Source organism: Molossus molossus, unplaced genomic scaffold (genome assembly GCF_014108415.1).
Source record: "Molossus molossus isolate mMolMol1 unplaced genomic scaffold, mMolMol1.p scaffold_m16_p_20, whole genome shotgun sequence".
Classification (NCBI taxonomy): Eukaryota; Metazoa; Chordata; class Mammalia; order Chiroptera; family Molossidae; genus Molossus; species Molossus molossus.
The window spans coordinates 26,105,281-26,124,190 of record NW_023425356.1 but is presented as its reverse complement, the minus strand read 5'-3'; the positions used below and the strand labels follow the sequence as shown (position 1 = coordinate 26,124,190).

Genomic DNA, 18,910 nt, shown 5'->3' with positions numbered 1-18,910 from the left:
TTTCCAGTTTTTGTTCAGATGGGGGGGGGGGGGGAGAAACATCATGTGAAAGGAACACATCAAGTGGTTGCCACCCACACGACAAACTGCAACCAAGGTATGTGCCCTTAGCGGGAACCGAACCCAGGTCTCTCGGGACCACAGGCCGACGCTCTAACCCCTGAGCCAAACCAGCCAGGGCAAGAGAAAACACTTTTAAGAAGTATTTTTATTTTATTGAAATTATCAGACTGTGTTTTGGTCTTCTCCACTAAACTATAAGCTCCTCTAAGTAGTAACCGTAGTCCATTCTTCACTGTAGGCCAGCACCCAGCTCAGTGTGTGGGTATTTTACAGTAAATTTTCACCAGTACATATAACCAAAAAGTATCCCATCTGTGAAGTAGGGGTTAGGGTGAGGGGTGGACGAGGGACCGGGACCTCTTTGAACTGATCTCCTGAAAGGTTAGGGTTCTCCACTTAAGCTGTTGGAGCAAGACAGTTTCCCTTCAGCAGTAGGAGGTTGTCCCTTTAAGGCAAATACCAGGAAGCTCACAGTGGGTGCGGTGGGGCGGGGAGGCTGGAGAAAAGGCCTCTCTCCAGAGTGCAGGCAACTGCAGCGGAGAAACAGAGAATGTGTAAGATTGATTTTTGTCCTGACAAAGGAGGGTTCCGCCCATGCCTTATTCCCCCACCCCTCTCCGCCCCCAAAGAGGGCGGGGTGTTGGCTGAAAGAGGAGGTGCGGAAGAGCCCTTCCCCATTGGCTGCTGCTGTTGTTTGCCCTTCGTAGTTTTATATTTCTTTGAAAACAACCCAAAGCGCTGAGTAGCTTCCAGATTGAAGCTGAGCGGCCTGGTGCTGTGGGAAAGGGAGTGAAACCGGGTATGACAGCCAGTTCTCAGCTCTGGGCCTCAGGGCGGAGGCACGCGGCTCCCCTTTCACACGCACAGCAATTCCCTGTGGCTAAAAGGACGACAGAATCTGGCTTCCCCCAAGACTCTTCTTGTTACAGGATGTTTGGATGCCTCGGCCAAGGTCTGTTCTTGAAAGGTGTTAACTGATCTGTGCTTTCTGTCTTATGTCATCCTTTCTTTAGGACAGATTGCCTAGACCTAGCCTGTGAAGATCTCTGGAGACCATGACCAACAAAAGAATTGCCGTGATTGGGGGAGGCGTGAGCGGGCTCACATCTATCAAGTGCTGCCTAGAAGAAGGCTTGGAGCCTGTGTGTTTTGAAAGGACTGATGACATCGGAGGGCTCTGGAGGTTCCAGGTAAATCTTACTGGTTAATAATACATGAAACCCTTGCTGTAAGTGGATGCATGAGATATTTTATCTTTGTCAGGTAATATGATGGCCTTGACCATGATTAAATCTGCTAAAATTCAGCCTGCTGACCTCTTCTTAACAGCCATCACCTCTATTTTTTGTTTGTTATCCTCACCCGAGGACATTTTTGCATTTATCTTCAGATAGAGCGGGAGGGAGAGAGAGAGAAAAACATGGACCCCAATCGGGGCGGGGACAAACTGCAACCAAGGTACATGCCCTTGGTGGGAACCGAACCCGGGGCCTCTCTGGTCCATCAGCCAACACTCTAACCACTGAGCAAAGCCGGCCAGGACGCCATCACTTCTATATAGGTTCCTCTTTCCCTAGACTAGCAGAAAAATGGAGTACAGGTGTCATTTGTTTTTCCTTTACTCATGTCCAAGAAAATGGCACAGAGATCATTTTCATTTATTGAGTTTTGCTGCTATCCAGAAGAGCGTTACACTGGGTGGTGCAAGGTGGGGAGCAAAATAACAAACAGAAAATGTAGAGTAGTTGCTCCATGTCTGCATTAATAGGCAAGTGATGTAGATTGCCTGCTTACCACACCTTGGAGGAATTCCCCCTTTAAAAACTCTCTAACCATATTCTTTCTTTCTTTTTTTTCTCCCTTCTCTCGCTTTCTCTGTCTCTTTCTCTCTCTTGAATTCTGATTCACTTTAGATATTTTTCTCATAATCCTAGTCCTTCAGTAGAATATAAAATCTGGCTGCCTTCTTTCCTTTGAATGTTTACTTAAGAAATCAAACCTGTAAATCAAAGTTCTATCTTCAGAAGAAGGCGGAGGACACCTGCAACTGGGTTTTCTTATCATTGCAAACCACATCCCCCTTATCAAACCACACCTCTGTCATAATCCATCTTGTTATGGGCTGGAAAGCTATTAATTAGTATACAATAATCAACAGAAAATTCTAATTTTGAAATTCAGCCACAATTTAGTATAAAGGTTAACAGCATAGTCTGGGTTTGTAAACCTCTCTATACCTCTGTTTCTTCATCTTTAAGGAGATAATAATAGTACCCACTTCATAGAGTTATTTTGGGGATTAAGTGCATGAATATTTGTGTCAATCATTAATAACAGTGCCATGTACACAATAAGTGCTACATGTCAGTTATTATTCAGTAGGCCTGGAGTGATGCCCATGCATGTGGTGTTAGGTAAGCATCCTAGCCAGATTTGGCAGGTACTGACCAGGCGTGAAGTCACCAGGCCAGGGTCCATCATCCTACCTGATAATCAGGTACCTGACTTTTATCTCCAAAGCACTTTAACCTTGTTCTCTGTTAAAGACTTAACTTGGAATTTTTTTTTATCCTCACCTGAGGACATTTTTGCATTTATCTTCAGATAGAGTGGGAGGGAGAGGGGGGAAGAGAGAGAGAGAAACATCAGTGTGAGAGACATATCGAGTTGTCGCCACCCACAAGACCCCAACTGGGGCAGGGACAAACTGCAACCAAGGTACATGCCCAAACCAAACCCGGGCCTCTCTGGTCCGCGGGCTGACGCTTCAACCACTGAACCACACTAGCCAGGGCTTAACTTGGATTTTTTTTGGCAAATTTTAACACTTTGTAGACTACTTCCTTGAAAATAATAAGCTATAAGTTATATTTCATCATAACTCTCTGACTTATGTTAAGACAGACCACATCTGTGTCTACTATAATATATTATATATCATATATCATATATCTGTATGATATATACATATACTTATGTCAAAAATATGTGTTCTTTGTAACAGGTCTCAAGGATTCAGGGATTCAGTATGTTTTTTTTTTTCTTCTCAAATACCATCACTTGCATTTTCTTATCTCTGTTCTTTCTCTGTTCCACCTGCCAAAAAGGAGTAGGATTCACCACTTGCCTCCTTCTTGTTAAAACTTTCTAGTAATAATTATCCCCCTTTACCCACGGGGAATACATTTCAGGATCCCCAGTGGATGCATGAAACCATGGATAGTGCCAAACCCTATATACTGTGTTTTTTTCCTATACATACATACCAATGATAAAGGTTAATTTATAAATTAGGCACAGAAGAGATTAACAATAATAACTAATAAAGCAGAGCAATTATAATGTACTCTAAAAAAGTTATATGAATGTGGTCTCTCAAATTTACACTTAAAGGAATCATTTTATGGCTTCTCTGTGGCATATTGGAATTGCCAGCATCACTACTCTTGCACTTTGAGGTCATTATTAAGTAAAATAGGGTTCCTTCAATACAAGCACTGTGATACTGCCGACAGTTGATCTGATAACCAAGATGGCTACAACTGATTAACCTGCAGGAAGCATATACAGTGTGGATATGCTAGACAAAGGGAGAAGGTCGGAGAAGAACAGAATAAGATTTCATCATGCTAATCAGAATGGCCCAAAATATAAAACTTAGGAATTATTTCTGGAATTGGCCATTTAATATTTTCAGATCACAGTTGACTGTGAGTAACTGAAACCACAGAAAGCAAATAAGGTGGGGAATACTCTACATACAACTTCTCAAAATATTAATTGCAATCAATTTTTTTAATCCTCACCCGAGGACATTTTTCCATTTTTTGTTCAGATAGAGTGGGAGGGAGAGAGAGAGAGAGAAACATCGACGTGAAAGGGACACATCGAGTGGCTGCCACCCACATGACCAACCAGGGCCAGGGACAAACTGCAACTGAGGTACATGCTCTTAGCAGGAACTGAACCCGGGTCTCTCTGGACCACAGGCCGACGCTCTAACCACTGAGCAAAACCGGCCAGGGCAATTGCAATCAATTCTTGATCTCATCACTAATGTTAGGTAAGACTGATGGTGGAAAAGTACATTCTACTAACTCACGCTCTCTCCAGTATAAGTTCCAGTTTCACCCCATTTTTGCTAACACTGAGTAATTGTCTTTTAGAGTAGTAAAAATGAGGTAAAATGGGAACATATACTGGACAGAATTTAAGTTAGTACAGTGATTCCTGGAGAGCAATCTCATAAGTATATGGAAACTCTCAAAACTTACCTAGGTTTTGAAATACATAATAGTTGAGACTATTACTCAGATGGGCAGTTCTCACATGGAATTTCAGGCCATTGCAACCAGGTGATGACTGAGACTCTGCTCACATGTTTAGAAGTTCAACTGGGATAACTAGAATTTCTGGGAGCTGGCTGGATATCTCTCTTATCTTATACATTCTTTTCAAGTGACTAGCTTGGGCTTCCTCACAGTATGATAGCCTCAGGGTAGTTGGACTTGTCTACATGGTAGCTGACTTCCACAAGAGAAAGATTTCTAAGAGACCTAGCCAGTAGCTGCAAGGCTACTTATGACATTCTTGGAAGCCATTGAGTATTACTCCAACTGCATGCTGTTGGTCAAAAGCAAGTCTTAAAGACAGTCCAGATTCAAGGGGAAGAGACTACACAAATACGGGGAGATGTGGAAGTGTGTACAACTTTTTTAAAAATGGCATTTCTTTCAGACAGCTTTTTGAAGTGTTTATTGGCTGTTTATAAACCATGAAGTTAATTCTCAAGTGGCTATGAATGCTTCTTATGTACTGCAGGATAATCCTGAAGAAGGAAGAGCCAGTATTTACAAATCAGTGGTCATCAACACTTCTAAGGAGATGATGTGCTTCAGTGACTATCTCATCCCAGATCATTTTCCTAACTACATGCACAACTCCCAGGTCCTGGAATATTTCAGGATGTATGCCAAAGAATTTGACCTTCTAAAGTATATCCGATTCAAGGTAGGGAATTGTGTGGGTGTCTTTGTTTGAAGTTGTTTGTCAAATAAATGAATAACGTGGCTTCATTTACCAGTGCTAACATGTGAATTTTGATTTGATAGCACATGTATCTATCCTATCCAGACAGAGACTGCACTCTTTGTCTTCTCTGTGCCTAAAAAATGTTCACAGAAAGGTTCCTCTTTTATATGTTGTTGGCTGCAGCTCCAGGAGGCCACCTGCCAGAATGTTTTCATTGCTTTCATTTTATACTATTTGATTGCAATAAAACAAATGAGGGGGAATGTTTTCCAGTTAGAGAGTGGAACTGACAGGTATGGGAACTTTAAAACCCTCTGGTTCCACAACTTGTCCATTATTGCTTAGCATTTTATACTTTCTGACGTATTTTCTTTTTTTTTTTTTGGTATGTGCCCCTAGCGGGAACCGAACCTGGAAATCTCTGGTCCGCAGGCCGACGCTCCAACCGCTGAGCCAAGCCAGCCAGGGCTTTGAAGTATTTTCCAATGCATTAGTTTATGTAATCACAACAACCATTGAAGTAGTTATTCAGAATTTATTGATAAAGCAAAAAAAGTTAACTCTGGTGAGGAGGGAAGAACACTGAATTGGGCAACAAAAACTTGAATTCTAGTCTTTGTTCTATTACTAATCAACTCATGACCTCAGACAAGTAAGTTCCTCAACTTCTACTTTTCCTAATTTTCTTTTCTATAAAACAAGATGATTGGGAACAAAATTTTGAAGATGGCAGCGGGCAGGACTGAGGGAGGGTGAGTGTGTGAGAAAGTGAGCAAGTGTTCGAGAGAGTGTAAGTGGATGTGAGGGTGGAGGACCAAACCCGTGCAGTGCAGAGATGCAGAGCAGAAGGTTCCTGTGCTGTGGATAGGAGCAGCCAGCTACCACGGTAAGTGGCCCTTCAGGGCACTTCTCCTTGCGCCGCGGGAGGTCCCACCATTTTAGAAGATCCTGGGTCTTCCCTAGGAGGAGGCAGTGGGAGCGGCTAGGGCCCAGCAACCTGAGCCCACCAGCGCACCTGGCACCATCGGACCAGTGGACACTCTGTGTCAACTCAGACCGGTGCACAGTAGTGGAGCTCCCAAGGTGCTGGTCATGGAAGCTGCGGACAGCCCAGAGCCCAGCACCATCCCCCATAGTAGCAGCCCAATCAGAGTCTACATATACCCCCAGCAACAGAGGCTGGGGAGCAGACATCCATCCCCAGGCAACAGAAGCACAGACCACCAGCTGAGACCCATCCCCCAAAACTACAGCAAAAGCTGAGCAGGAGTTGAGCCCCACGGAACAGCAGCGCTCCCCAGCCGCCATTCATGGACCTGGGGCTCTGCAGAGGCCTGTGTGGTCCAGTAGCTCACAAGTACAGTGGGAAGCCAGAGCCCTAGAGAGACTGGTGCGATCCAGCTGCCTGCCACCTGTGGGAACTGCATGGTGCGGGGGCACCAGGGAGGCCTATGAGACCCAGCAGGGACTGTGCGATCCAGTTACCTGTGAGACCTGCAGGGTGCTGAAGCTCCAGAGAGGCCTGTGCGACCCAGCAGGGACAGTGCCATCCAGTTACCCTCGGGATGTGCGGGGTGCTGAAGCACCAGAAAGGCCTGTTCAACCCAGCAGCCCATAACATAGGCATAGAACTGGGTTCCCAAAGAGACTGTGCGATCCAGTTACCTGCGGGACCTGCAGGGTGTGGGGGCACCAGGAAGGCCTGTGCAACCCAGCTATGCACAAGATAGGCATAGAGGATGTGAAAATGGAGGCGGAGTGAATAGAAGCTACGCAGATGATCTCCCAGGACCAAACGGGAATTACAACTAAAATAAAGACGAATCCTCAGAAAAAAGCAACAGAAAAGCAGCAGGACAGGACCATATAACCATGGACACTGGTAGGATCTGCGGAGGTGCGAGAGGTTGGTGGGCTGGGAGCCCACATACAGCAGCAGTCTTAGCTGTGAGCAGCACCCTTGGGGAATAAAGACCAAGCCCACTCCACAACCCAGAGAACCAGGACAGAGTCCTAAAATAGCCACAGCCACTCACCTGGGGGCTACGGCAGAGGGAGGATAGATTGGGCTGGAACTCTGTGGGGACACCTGGGATTTGGAGGGCACTCAGAGTTTTTGCTGAGTTGTGGCCACAAAGGACGGTGGCCAGTGTGCTCCTTCCCAGAGCTGTGGGGAAAAGCAGCAGCCCCCACATCGGAGATTCAGCCTTTCCCAGGTGAGGCAAGGAAATGCAAATTGAGGCTCATTAACAACCAGCATCTATCCCACCCTCTGGAAATCCTCTTATGCAGAACACCAGGGCTACACTGAGTAACTGACAGGAAAAAGGTAGAGGATAACTGAACCCTTCGTGGGCTTGCAGATTTACCCAGGAAAGTAAGACTTGACAGTGGTATGTAACATGGACCCACCCAGGCTCATCCAAACCCAGTAGAGGGAGCCACAAACAGCAGAACACCAACAACCACAGGGAAAATTTGGCAGGCTCCAAAACCCACTGAGATAGCCAAAATAGTGAAACAAAGAAACAAATCCCAAATGAAAGAACAAGATAACTCTATGGAAGATGAGATCAATAAAATGCAGCTAAGCAAATTATCAGAGGTAGAGTTCAGAGCCATGATCTTGAGGAAACTCAACACCATGAGTAAGGACATCAGCACCATGAGTAAAGATATAGAAACACTAAAAACCAACCAAGTGAAATGAAGAATGACATAGGAGAAATTAAGAACACATTGGAAGGACTAATCAGCATAGTAGAGGAAGCTGAGGACTGGATCAGTGAATTAGAAGACAGGGTAGAAAAAAATCAACCAATCAGAAAACCAAGCCCTGGCCGGTTTAGGTCAGTGGTTAAAGCGTCGGCCCACAGTCCAGAGAAAACCAAAAGAAAAAAACTATTAAAAAAACAGGAACTTAAGAGAACTGTGGGACAACAGGAAACGTAATAACATTCGCATCATAGGAGTCCCCGAAGAGGAAGGAAATGGGCACGGGTTAGAGAATATATTTGAAGAAATAGTGACAGAAAACTTTCCTAACTTGGTAAAGGAAGAAGGCATTCAAGTTCAAGAAGCACAGAGAACCCCAAGTAAGAAGAACCCAAACAGGCCCACACCATGACACATAGTCATTAAAATTCCAAAAATTAAAGACAAAGAGAATCCTAAAGGCAGCAAGAGATAAGCAACAGGTTACCTACAAAGGAAACCCCATAAGGCTATCAGCTGACTTCTCAACAGAAACACTACAGGCCAGAAGGGAGTGGCATGAAGTAATCAAGGCCATGAAAAACAAGGATCTGAATCCAAGACTACTCTGTCCAGCAAGGTTATCATTCAAAACAGAAGGTCAAATAAAGAGCTTTCCAGACAAAAAAAAAAAAATGCTAAGGGAATATATTAACAACAAACCAGCACCGCAAGATATGCTAAAAGGACTGCTGTAATTAGTAGAAGAAATAGGAAGAAAAATATAACCACACTAAACAAAAATGGCAATAAATAAGTACATATCAATTATTACCTTAAAAGTGAATGGTTTGAATGCTCCGATAAAAAGACACAGAGTAGCTGACTGGATAAGAAAGTATGACTCACATATATGTTATTTGCAAGAAACCCACCTCACAACAAAAGACTCACATAGATTGAAAGTGAAGGGATGGAAAAAAATCTTTCAAGCAAAGGGGAAGGAAAAAAAATCTGGGGTAGCAATACTCATATCTGATAAAGTAGATTTCAAAATGAAAACAATAACTAGAGACAAAGAAGGCACTACATAATATTGAAAGGATCTATCCAACAGGAAGATATAACCTTGATAAACATATATGCATCCAATATAGGAGCACCAACATATATTAAAATTCTTTTGGAGAACTTCAAAGGAGAAATCGACAGCAATACAATCATAGCAAGGGACTTCAATACCCTGCTGACATCACTGGATAGATCTTCTAGACAAAAAATTAGCAAGGAAACAGAGACTCTAAATGAAACGCTAGATCAAATGGATTTAATAGATATCTACAAAGAATTACACCCCAAAACTACAGATTTCACATTCTTCTCAAGTGCACATGGGACATTCTCAAAGACAGACCACATAACAGGACACAAACTAAATCTCTACAAGTTCAAGAAGATTGAAATCATATCAAGCATCTTCTCAGATCACAATGGCATGAAACTAGAAATCAATTGCAACAAGAACATGCAAAGACATTTGAACACATGGAGGCTAAATAGCATGTTATTGAACAATCAACGGGTTACCATGGAGATCAAGGAAAAAATTAAAAACTTCCTGGAAACCAATGAAAATGAAAACACAACAACACAAAATCTATGGGATGCAGCGAAAGCAGTTCTGAGAGGGAAGTTCATAGCACTACAGGCCTACCTCAAGAAGCAAGAAAAATTTCTGATACACTATCTAAGCTCCCAACATAAAGAACTAGAAAGCAAACAAAAAGAAAATCCCAGAGCAAGTAGAAGGAAGGAAATAGTAAAGATCAGAGCAGAAATAAATAACATGGAGACCAAAAAACAATTCAAAGGATCAATGAAACAAAGAGCTGGTTCTTTGAAAGGATAAACAAGATTGATGGACCCTTAGCTAGACTCACCAAAAAACAAAGAGAGAGAACCCAAATACACAAAATCAGAAATGAAAGAGAAGAAATAATAAGTGATACCACAGAAATACAAAGGATTGTTGACAAATATTGTGAACATTTGTACGGCAACAAATTCGACAATCTAAGCAGAATGGACAAATTTCTAGAAACACATAGTCTCCAAAAACTGAACCGGGAAGAGATAGAAAACTCGAACAGACCAATAACAACAAAAGAAATTGAAGACGTAATCAAGACTCTCCTAGTAAACAAAAGCCCAGGCCCGGACAGCTTCATGGGGGAATTTTACCAAACATTTAAAGAAGAACTAATACCCATTCTCCTCAAACTGTTTCAAAAAAAATTTAAGAAAGAAGACTTCCAGACTCGTTTAATGAGGCCAGCATAATTCTAATTCCAAAACCAGAGAAAGACACTACAAAGAAAGAAAACTATAGGCCAATAGGCTGGCACAATATTCGCAAATCAATAAAAGTGATACACCACATAAACAAAATGAAAGATAAAAATCATATGATCATATCAATAGACACTGAAAAAGCATTCAACAAAATCCAGCACCCATTTCTGATAAAAATGCTCAGCAATATGGGAATAGAGGGATCATATCTCAACATAATAAAGGCCATATATGAAAGACCTACAGCCAACATCACATTCCATGGGCAAAAACTAAAAGCATTTCCCTTAAGAACAGGAACAAGATGAGGATGCCCACTTTTGCCACTCTTATTTAACATAGTACTGGAAGTCTTAGCCACAGCAATCAGACAGGAAGAAAAATTTAAAAGGATACAAATTGGAAAGGAGGAAGTGAAACTGTCATTATTCGCAGATGACATGATACTATATGTAGAAAACCCTAAAGACTCCATCAAAAATTTACTCGACTTACTAAATGAATTTGCCAAAGTAGCAGGATACAAAATGAATATCAAGAAATCGATGGCATTCTTATACACCAATGATGAATTCACAGAAAGAGAAACTGAAAAAACAATCCCATTTACCATCGTGGCAAAAAAATTAAGATACCTAGGAATAAACTTAACCAAGGAAATAACAGACCTATTCACAGAAAACTAGAGGTCACTGAAAAAGAAATAGAGAAAGATATAAAAAAGTGGAAGCACATACCTTGTTCATGGGTTGTAAGAATCAACAATATTAAAATGTCCATACTACCCAAAGCAATCTATAGATTCAGTGGAATCCCCATCAAAATACCAATGACATACTTCACAGAACTAGAACAAATACTTCAAAAGTTCATATGGAACCAAAAAAGACCCTGAGTAGCCACAGCAATCTTGAAAAAGAAGAACAAAGTTGGAGGGATCACATTACCAGATTTCAGGTTATACTACAAAGCCACTGTACTCAAAACAGCCTGGTACCAGCACAAGAACAACATATAGACCAGTGGAACAGAATAGAGAACACAGAAATTGACCCAAGGCAATATGCTCAATTAATATTTGACAAAGGTGGCAAGAGCATACAGTGGAGTCAAGACAGCCTGTTTAATAAATAGTGTTGGGAAAATTGGACAGCTACATGGAAAAAAAATGAAACTAGACCATCAACTTACACCATACACAAGAATAAACTCAAAATGGATAAAAGACTTAAATGTGACTCATGAATCCATAAAAATCCTAGAAGAAAATGTAGGCAACAAAATATCAGACATCATACCCAGCAGAATTTTCACTGATACATCACCTAAGGCAATAGAACAAAGGAGAAAATGAATACATGGGACTACATCAAACTCAAAAGCTTCTGCACAGCAAAAGATACAGTCATAAAAATGGAAAGACAACCGACAGTATGGGAGAGCATAATTTCCAATGATATATCAGTTAAGGGGTTAATTTCCAAAATATATAGAGTGCTCATACAACTCAACAAAAGGAAAACAAAGAACCCCATTTAAAAATGGGCAGACGAACTAAATAGACACCTCTCCAAACAGGACATACAAATGGCTAAGAGACATATGAAGAAATGCTCAACATCACTAACCATCAGAGAGATGCAAGTTAAAACAATGAGGTATCACCTCACACCTGTCAGAATGGCCGCCATCAACAAATCATCAAACCACAAGTGTTGGCAAGGGTGTGGAGAAAAGGGGACTCTAGTACACTGCTAGTGGGAATGCAGACTGGTGCAGCCACTATGGAAAACACTATGGTGTTACCTCAAAAAATTAAAAATTGAACATCCGTTTGACCTAGTGATCCCACTTCTAGGAATATACCCTAAGAAGCCTGAAACACCTATCAGAAAGAATACATGTACCCCCATGTTTGTAGCAGCACTATTTACAATAGCTAAGATCTGGAAGCAGCCCAAATGTCCATCAGTAGATGAATGGATAAAAAAGCGGTGGTACATATACACAATGGAGTACTATGCAGCTGTAAGAAAAGAAAGTTATTTTATGTTTTGAGACAACATGGAGGGGCCTGCAAAGTATTATCCTAAGCAAAACAAGCCAAACAGAGAAAGACAAATATCATATGATCTCACTTATTTGTGGAATATAATGAACATAACAGTCTGAGGAATGGGGTAGTCCCAGAGACGTGGAAGTGGGGTACAGACTGACAGTCCCCAGAAGAGGGGGTGGTTGGTGAGATATAAACCACAGAACTTATATGCATGTGTTTATGAACAATGGACTTGGACAACAAAGCTGGGGACAGGGCGGGGAGGGGGGAATCAGTGGGGGGGGAAATGAGAAACATCTTTAACAAAAATTAATTAATAATAAGAACAAGATGATTGTACTAGATTACTTCAATGTTTTTTTTTCCCCCACTGTAAAGTCTTTCATACTTTACTATCATTTTTAGCCATGCTATAAAAGAACATATATTTGACACCTGGCAAAAAACCTGAATCTTCTACCTTTTTTTTCCCCTTACGATGAAAACTCTTATGATCTACTCTTTGAACAACTTTCAAATGTTCCATACAACAGTGTTAACTATAGTTACATGTAGTACATTACATCCCCAGTACTTATTAACTTATATCTGGTAATTTGCATCTATAGACCACCTTAATTCATGCCTTTTTGTTTAAAAACAATAATAAAACAGTAATAGTCAGTGAAAGCTTCCAAGGTAAGTCATTTCCATCCCAGTAGTACTTCTCTTCACTTGTTCAAACACTTATTGAACAAGTTTGTTACCATTCTAAGTGGTGAAGATACAAATACAAAAACAAAACAAAACAAAGAAGATAGGAAAATGAAGAAAAATTTTATTATAAATATAAGTAATAAAAATTAAAAGTGTTGCCCTGCTGGTGTGGCTCAGTAGATTGAGCATCCATCCTCCTTGGGACTGAGAGGTCCCAGTTCCATTCCTAGTGCTCAATCCCCGGTAGGGGGCGTGCAAGAGGCAGTTGATGGATGTTTCTCAGGATGTTTCTCTCTCTCTTTCTAAGAGAGAGAGAGAGAGAGAGAGAGAGAGAGAGAGAGAAACCAATTTAAAAAAATAAAATAAAATAAAAATCTTGACCTTAAACAAAAAGTCAGGCAGATATTTCTCCAGCATAATTGGTTTAATCAGGTACAACAAAGAATTGCAATCCAGAACATGTAACCGAGGGCCGCCGGGGGTGGGGGTGGGGGTGACAAATGCAAGTCTGCTAAAGAAAAGGAGAAGGAACTCTTTTATAGAGGGAAAGAAGAAGTTGGGAGGGCAGTTACAAAGAGTTCTCCCAGGAGCTGCAATGGTGCAATCAGTTACCACGTGGTACTTATACAAAGAGTTCTCCCTGCTGTGCTTCGTGATTGACATAGGGCTTGAGAGCTCCCCTCCTGCTCTTTCCACTTCATTTTGAATGAAGTTTCTGGTTGTTTGTTTGTTTGTTTGTTTGTTTGTTTTTTTCACAAGGGTGATAAATGCTACAGAGATTTATATATTTTAGCTCAGGGGAGGGATGCTTAACCCATCTGGGCATGAGGCATCAGGCACCAGGGAAGTTTTCCTAGAAGAGATGATATCTAAAGTAAAGGTTGAAAGGCCAGCAGGAATCAGCCAAATGAGGAAGGTAAAAAAGGATGATCCAGACAGAGGCACCAGTCTGTGTAAAAGCAAGAACTATAAATGGTGCCGGTTGGCTAGAAGATAAAGGTGTGGTGTCTCTATTAGTCCACCAAGATATTATGGTCATAGATTGTAGAAGCACATAGGAACATGTTCTTTTTTTAATCCTCACCCGAGGATGAGAGGGACACATCCACCGGTTGCCTCCCACAGGACCCCAACCAGGGCTGGGGACAAACTACAACCGAGGTACATGCCCTCAGCCAGAATCAAACCTGTAACTCTTTGGTCTGTGGGCTGACGCTCTAACCAGTGAGCCAAACCAGCCAGAAGGGAACACATTTTTAATGTTTTCTTAGGCTGTGTAGTGTAGCCCATATACATTTTTTTTTTTAAACTAAAAATCATACCACTGACTAACCCATCTCGCAGCTTCCTCTTTTATAGTTACTTGTGAAATAGGCATTTATGAGAGCCAAAGAGAGGGTCATTTACATAAAACTTTTTTATGTAAATAAGCCACTGAGATGTTTCTCTACTAGGAAAGGGAGCCCTATAGCTCAGTCACATGTTTAAGGTTAGATAATGAGAACAGAACTTGAGGTAAGAAAACATCAGAAGGTCTCAGGATGTTTGGGGGTAAAGGGAGGAATAGGTATTTCATGCATAGAGTATCTTAGAAGCACAGGAGAAGCCTAAGCTTCATTCAAGAGTTACATTGCCTTAGGGTAGTGATTTTCAACCTTTTTCATCTCATGGCACATATAAACTAATTACTAAAATTCTGCAGCACACCAAAAAATATATTTTTTGCCTATCCGACAAAAAAAAAAAAAAAAAAAAAAAAAAAAAGGTATAATTTTGATTCATTCACACCAAATGGATATTGTTGTGTTGGCTGTTGTCATTTTTTTATTTGGCAATCTAAGGAAAAAGTGTTCAGTGCCCCCTGACCAAACAGTCAGGTATTGCATGTTTTAAAAATTCTTGCAGCCCTGGCTGGTTTGACTCAGTGGTTAGAGCGTCGGCCTGCAGACCAGTGAGTCGCAGGTTCAATTCTGGTCAAGGGCACGTACCTCGGTTGCGGTTCATTGCTGGCCCTGGTGAGGTCATGTGGTTGGCAACCAGTGGATGTTACTCTATTACATCAATGTTTCTCTCTCTCTCTCTCTCCCTCCGTCCCTACCACTCTATCTGATAATAAGTAGAAAAATATCCTCAGGTGAGGAATAAAAAAAGTTCTTGCAGCACACTAGTTGAAAATCACTGCCTTAGAGCATGATCCAAGAGAACTAGTTATTTGCACTTTCTAGAAGCAGACAAGAGTACATCATTAACCTGCCAATTCTATTTTATTTAGCCTATCTCATAAAAGTTTTCTCACTCTGACTGCATCTCACAAAAATGTTATTTGTGGAATATGGAAATCAAATATCCCTGAATGAGCCCTCTTGCATGATATCAGCCCTTTGCATCACACTCTGCAAGAAGGTTCATGTCACGAAATATGTCCACTGTAGAGGCTGTGGTTACCATCTCCTGTGGCTATCCCTTTTCTTTTCAGACTACTGTGTGCAGTGTGAAAAAGCGGCCTGATTTCTCCACTTCAGGCCAATGGGAGGTGGTCACAGAATCTGAAGGGAAAAAGGAGATGAATGTCTTCGATGGAGTCATGGTTTGTACTGGCCATCATACCGATGCTCACTTACCCTTGGAAAGCTTCCCTGGTGAGTAGCCTACCTGGAAGAAAGACCCTTGAACCATACCTGATCCGGAGGAATGAGGGGTTTCAGTCTGAGTGATTCCTATCTTGGGATGAAACAAGGCTTATCCTAATTTTGCATGTTCCCCTGAAACATTGGGAGGTAGAGATAATGGTGATTTTGGAGACTAGAGGAAAGTTAGAGGGCTCTGTATTTAGTTTCACAATGACTTTAGTTTTTCTAAGGATCACAAGAAAAAATGTGGAATTGATGTGCACTAGGTTGAATAAGGATTTTCAGCAATCAAGGAAACAAATAGAAATATTGAGTTTATAAGGAAGAAAATAAAGCTTAAGGAGAAAATTTATTACAGTTTCGAGCCTAAATTTTTAGGCCCAAGAGCACTCTATGTATATTTTAGAGTTTATAAAAATATATACTCCAATTGAAATGGGAGTAGGTATTTAAAGAGGATGAACAGACAAAAGAGAATGGAGGTTTTTTTGAAACCATTTGTATGCTTGAGTCTACAAGTCCAAAATACAGATCCTGAGTGAAGCAGACTGTTTACGATGAGGGAGGCAAAAGGTTCTGCCCTGACACTATGGGGGAAAAAATAGGCAAAAATGTTCAGAAAGGCAAGGATGCAGCTGAGTAAAGGGAGAACATATGGAGAGTATATGTGTAAACTCCACACACTGCAAAAAAAAAAGTATTTGTTAAATGATATTAGATAAGCTATCACCTGATAATTATTTCCCCTTCTCTTGCAGGAATTAAGACATTCAAAGGACAGTACTTCCATAGCCGAGATTATAAGAATCCAGAGAGTTTCACTGGAAAGAGAGTCATTATAATTGGCATTGGAAATTCTGGAGGAGATTTGGCTGTGGAGATTAGCCACACAGCCAAGCAGGTTTGAATTAGCAAATTATTTACTTTGCTTCACCAAGAAAGCTGCAGGTGGACTCAACAGAGAGTACGGACACCTGCACACTGCTCATCAGTGCTGATGGCAAATGTAGGGCTTGGTTTCATTGCCTCACTTGGCAACTTTATGATTGATGATATATGATGGAGCCAAGGTTGCCAGTTCGATTCCCTACATCCACTTGGCCTCACACGAAGGAATTAGGTCATGAGCACAGACTGTTCTCAGAATCCCAATCAGCTGTCTTTTCAGAGTGTGCCTCTGGCTTTGAAGAAGACCAAATAATTGATTGGGCGAGCTTGTCAGAATGCAGCACTCAAAGTGTGGCTCTTCTGTTGGCCAGTGGAAGCGCTATGGTCTTATGTGAAGGAACGCACACTGGGTCATTGAAAGCTTTTCACTCATAGGATGGTGGGGGAATTTTCCTCTTTATTCCCCAAATGGAAAAAAGAAGTAGTCTAATCTTTCCAAAGACAGCATGCTTAGCACTCTGAAAGTGTCCACACTGCAGCACCAGCAGGCAGCTCGCCCAGCCTTTGCATGCAGTTAGGTAACAGAATGATATTTTTCTCTAAAGCAACTTCTGCGTCCTTGAGGGTTTTTTGTTTGTTTGTTTTGTTGCATAAATTTTGAACTAGGAAGAAAGTGTCTTCATTATAAATACTTAGAAAAAAGACATGTCATTTTTATATTTTGTTATTCATGTCTTCATTGAATCATAACTGTCCACAGTAGTTAAATGTCTGGTTGTTCTTCAGTAACTTTAATTAAGCTGTGCTTCTCCACACCTACATTTTAAAAGTGTTTTCTAAAAATAGAAGCTTAATGCCACAACTTTGTTAAATGACCTTTACTCAGAAACTCCATTCAATAACACTTCTTCTCAGTCCTCTCCCCATCTGTTACCACAAAAGTGATTTCAGACGCTCCCTGAATTAATTCACCACGCATTTATCAGGAGATAGCTATATAAATAAAGGGTAAAAATGTGTGTGGGTGTTACGATAAAAAGAGTGTGCAAGGTATGTGGTGGGGACCCAAGGCATGAGCCTTCTTTAATATCATTGACCTGTCAAATGGTCAGTTATAAAGATTGCCAAGGAACAAAACATCCAGACTGGGAGGAGATACAGTAGCTGTGTCTGAGTGAGCCTGGGAAAACACATAGCAAAACAATGTCGGCCTAGCAGGGACAGCACTGTCACACAACTGAAGCAAGCTGAAGAAACTCAATTGCTAGGTTCTGACTTTTTGCTTTATATATTAAATTGTACTTATCAGAGGTGGCTTGTAAATCAAACATTTACAATGAACCTATACATTTCGGTGTATCAAGAACATTTTGGTGTAAGAATCTTGAGCTAGCCCTGGCCGGTTTGGCGCAGCGGTTGGAGCGTCGGCCTGTGGTCCAGAGAGACCCGGGTTTGGTTCCCGCTAAGGGCACGTACCTCGGTTGCAGTTTGTCCCCAGCCCTGGTTGGTCATGCGGGTGGCAGCCACTCGATGTGTCCCTTCACATCGATGTTTCTCTCTCTCTCCCTCCCGCTCTATCTGAACAAAAAATGGAAAAATGTCCTTGGGTGAGGATAAAAAAAAAAAAAAAAGAATCTTGAGCTATAATGCTTTGTAAAGAGAAAACATTCCTTTCTTGTAGAACAATTTTCCTTATATTTGATTCTTATAAATCCAAATTTGTAAATATGCTGTTTACTTAAAACAAGGGATAGATGGAAAACTGAAATAAGTATGGTGATAGCCATTAAACATTTATTGAGTATTTACTGTAGGTCACACCCTTTACAAAAATACTGTTTCTTACAAAAACTTCGTGCTATATGTATTATTGTCACTGTTTTATACGTAGGAAACCTTTTCATTGAGGCCCTGAGCATTTACATTACTCATATACTTATATAACAAAAGTTACACAGACTGTACACAAAACTATTTGATTCCTTCGACCATACTTGCTCTTTCCATTGTGATATGTAAAAGTGCTTCATTGTGATAGCATTAAGTCCAGGTCACTGTCGGTGAGAATGTGTGTGAAATGCATGATTATCCCTAAGTGCAGACAGGTTCCCTTTTCACTTACAGCTAAGACTAAAGAGCATAAAGTAATGTACTTAAATACCTTACAACTAGAAACTATCTCTAGAGAATTGTGTAATGTAGAGAAAGGGATACTTTTGCCTGGTAATTCAATATCAAACTTTTATCAGCTCTGAACATGGACTTCAGCTGACAGAGGACATAAAAAGACTGACAAGTTTCCTGTTATTCTACTAGCAATCTTCAGTTTTTCCATTAAATAATCAATGAAACATTTCACAAGTACAGACTTCGGCATGAGTCAGGCCTGGGTTGGAAAGTCAGCTCTGCCACTTACTAGCTGTATGATCTGAGGCAAGTTATGCATCTTCTCCATGCCTCTCACCCATAAAATGGGGATAATAATACCTACCTCAAG

General features: G+C 41.1%; 1 protein-coding gene across 2 annotated transcripts in view; it reads left to right on the top strand.

Moving 5' to 3' along the window:
* Positions 1–732: 732 nt before the first annotated feature.
* FMO5 (flavin containing dimethylaniline monoxygenase 5) overlaps positions 733–18,910 on the top strand; it is a 30,578-nt gene continuing 12,400 nt past the window's right edge. Inside the window, exons 1-5 of one of the 2 annotated variants that reach the window (XM_036272746.1) lie at positions 733–862; positions 1,082–1,253; positions 4,885–5,073; positions 15,372–15,534; positions 16,284–16,426. In XM_036272746.1, the coding sequence (XP_036128639.1) occupies positions 1,119–1,253; positions 4,885–5,073; positions 15,372–15,534; positions 16,284–16,426 (630 nt within the window). In that variant the 5' untranslated portion in view covers positions 733–862; positions 1,082–1,118. Of the gene's footprint in view, positions 863–1,076; positions 1,254–4,884; positions 5,074–15,371; positions 15,535–16,283; positions 16,427–18,910 lie in introns of both variants that reach the window. The other variant, XM_036272745.1, reaches the window with a different exon arrangement.